General features: G+C 50.8%; 1 protein-coding gene across 1 annotated transcript in view; it reads right to left on the bottom strand.

The window, feature by feature from the left end:
- The window catches only part of LOC114070762 (parathyroid hormone/parathyroid hormone-related peptide receptor-like), a gene marked incomplete at its 3' end in the record, with an annotated part of 63,220 nt that extends 62,221 nt beyond the window's left edge, over positions 1-999 (bottom strand). Inside the window, exon 1 of the mRNA XM_027908330.1 lies at positions 784-999. Within this exon, the coding sequence (XP_027764131.1) occupies positions 784-858 (75 nt within the window). The remainder of the gene's footprint in view (positions 1-783) is intronic.
- Positions 1,000-1,499: the final 500 nt, after the last annotated feature.

Here is a 1,499-nt window from a genome sequence, read left to right as displayed (position 1 = left end):
TCACGGTCCTGAGTGGGGACTGAGGGTGAATCCTGCACTCTGAGGTCCTTCCCAAATTTAATCCCAAAGAAGAAGGCACTGTTTCACTGGGATTAGGGAGATTTGTAATACAAGGAGATGAAATGTAAATTAAATTGTCTCGAGGGGGTGGATAAGAGGAAGAAAAAAAGGATGGGAAGGGGAAGAGAAGGAGAAAGGGAAGGGAAAAGGGAAGGGGAAAGGGAAGGGAGGAGAGGTGGAGAGGGAAGTGGAAGGGAAAAGGAATAGGGAAATGGAAAAGGAAAGGGAAGGAAAAGAAAGAAAAAAATGACAGAAAACCGAATAGGAATGAAAGAGAAGAAGAAAAAGTGAAAGAAAAACTAAAAAAAAAAGAGAACATAAATAAAAAAAATAAAAGCAAAAGAAAATTTGAAAAGAAAATAAGAAGGAAAAGGAAAAAAGAGAAGTTGTCCTTTGCCCATAGGTGCCTTTAGATTATCCCCAGCCACCGGTCCCTGTCAAAGTGCACACGTTCTGTGCAGAGGGCTTTCCAAGTGATTCAAACTCCTGGGGGAAGCTCAGACATTTTAATTCCATCTGCTGCAGCCCAACTGCGAGCCCGAGTGCACACGCAGTGCCTGCCAGTGAAACAACCGAAAAAAAAAAACCAAAAAACACAACAAAACCCAAAACCAAACTACACCCGAGCAGCTTTTTTTCATCCCGCTGTTTGACACGGGAAAGGAGAGGGCGAGGAGCCCCCCGAGCATGCCGCGAAAGCCAAAGAGAAAAATCGGCACTCACCAGAGCGTAGACAGAACTGAGCACGGAGCAGCAGAGCAGCAAACCCAGGCTGTGAGAAACCAGATATGATCCCATATCCAAGAGGCTCCTTCCAGCATCCAAGCTCGCTCGGGGAAAAGCAGGAGGGCGAGGGCTCTTCCAGCGCTGCTGATTCCTCCTTCTCCTTCTTCTCCTTCTCCTTCTTCTCCTTCCCTCCCGCTCCCCCCCCCACCCCACCACCACGCCGCCCCCTCCAGAATTTTGTTGGATTGTTTGTTCGCTTCCAGAGGTTTTGGGTCGGTGTGGGGTTGTGTGGGGTTGTTTTTTTTGTTGTTGCTGTTTGTTTGTTTGTTTGTTTGTTTGTGTTGCGTTTTTTTTTTTTCCCTTCAGCCAGAAAGGCACATGACGAGGAGGATGGCCGGTCCTCTGCTCCGTTTTCTCATGGCTGGGTCGGCGGGGAGCTCCCAAAAAGCGGCCGAGGAGCCCATGGGGGGATGTTGGGGGTGAGGGGGAGCGGGGGCCGCTTCAGCTCCGCAGCCCCCGCGGCCGCCGCTCCTTGCCGGGCATCTGCGGGACAATCACATCCATATGGCCTGCCCGCTCCTCCGCTCCCCTTTTATGAGCCAGGGGGGGAAGTTCAAATCAGTTCTTTGTCGAACGCAAACACACAGAGAAGAGAGAGGGAGCGAGAGAGGGAGGGAGGGAGTTAGAGAGGGAGGGAGGGAGGGAGGGAGGAG

This window comes from Empidonax traillii, unplaced genomic scaffold (genome assembly GCF_003031625.1).
Source record: "Empidonax traillii isolate 1590-97213 ecotype Southwest subspecies unplaced genomic scaffold, ASM303162v1 scaffold1681:size85899, whole genome shotgun sequence".
In the NCBI taxonomy this organism is placed as follows: domain Eukaryota; kingdom Metazoa; phylum Chordata; class Aves; order Passeriformes; family Tyrannidae; genus Empidonax; species Empidonax traillii.
This window is presented reverse-complemented; position numbering and strand designations above follow the sequence as displayed.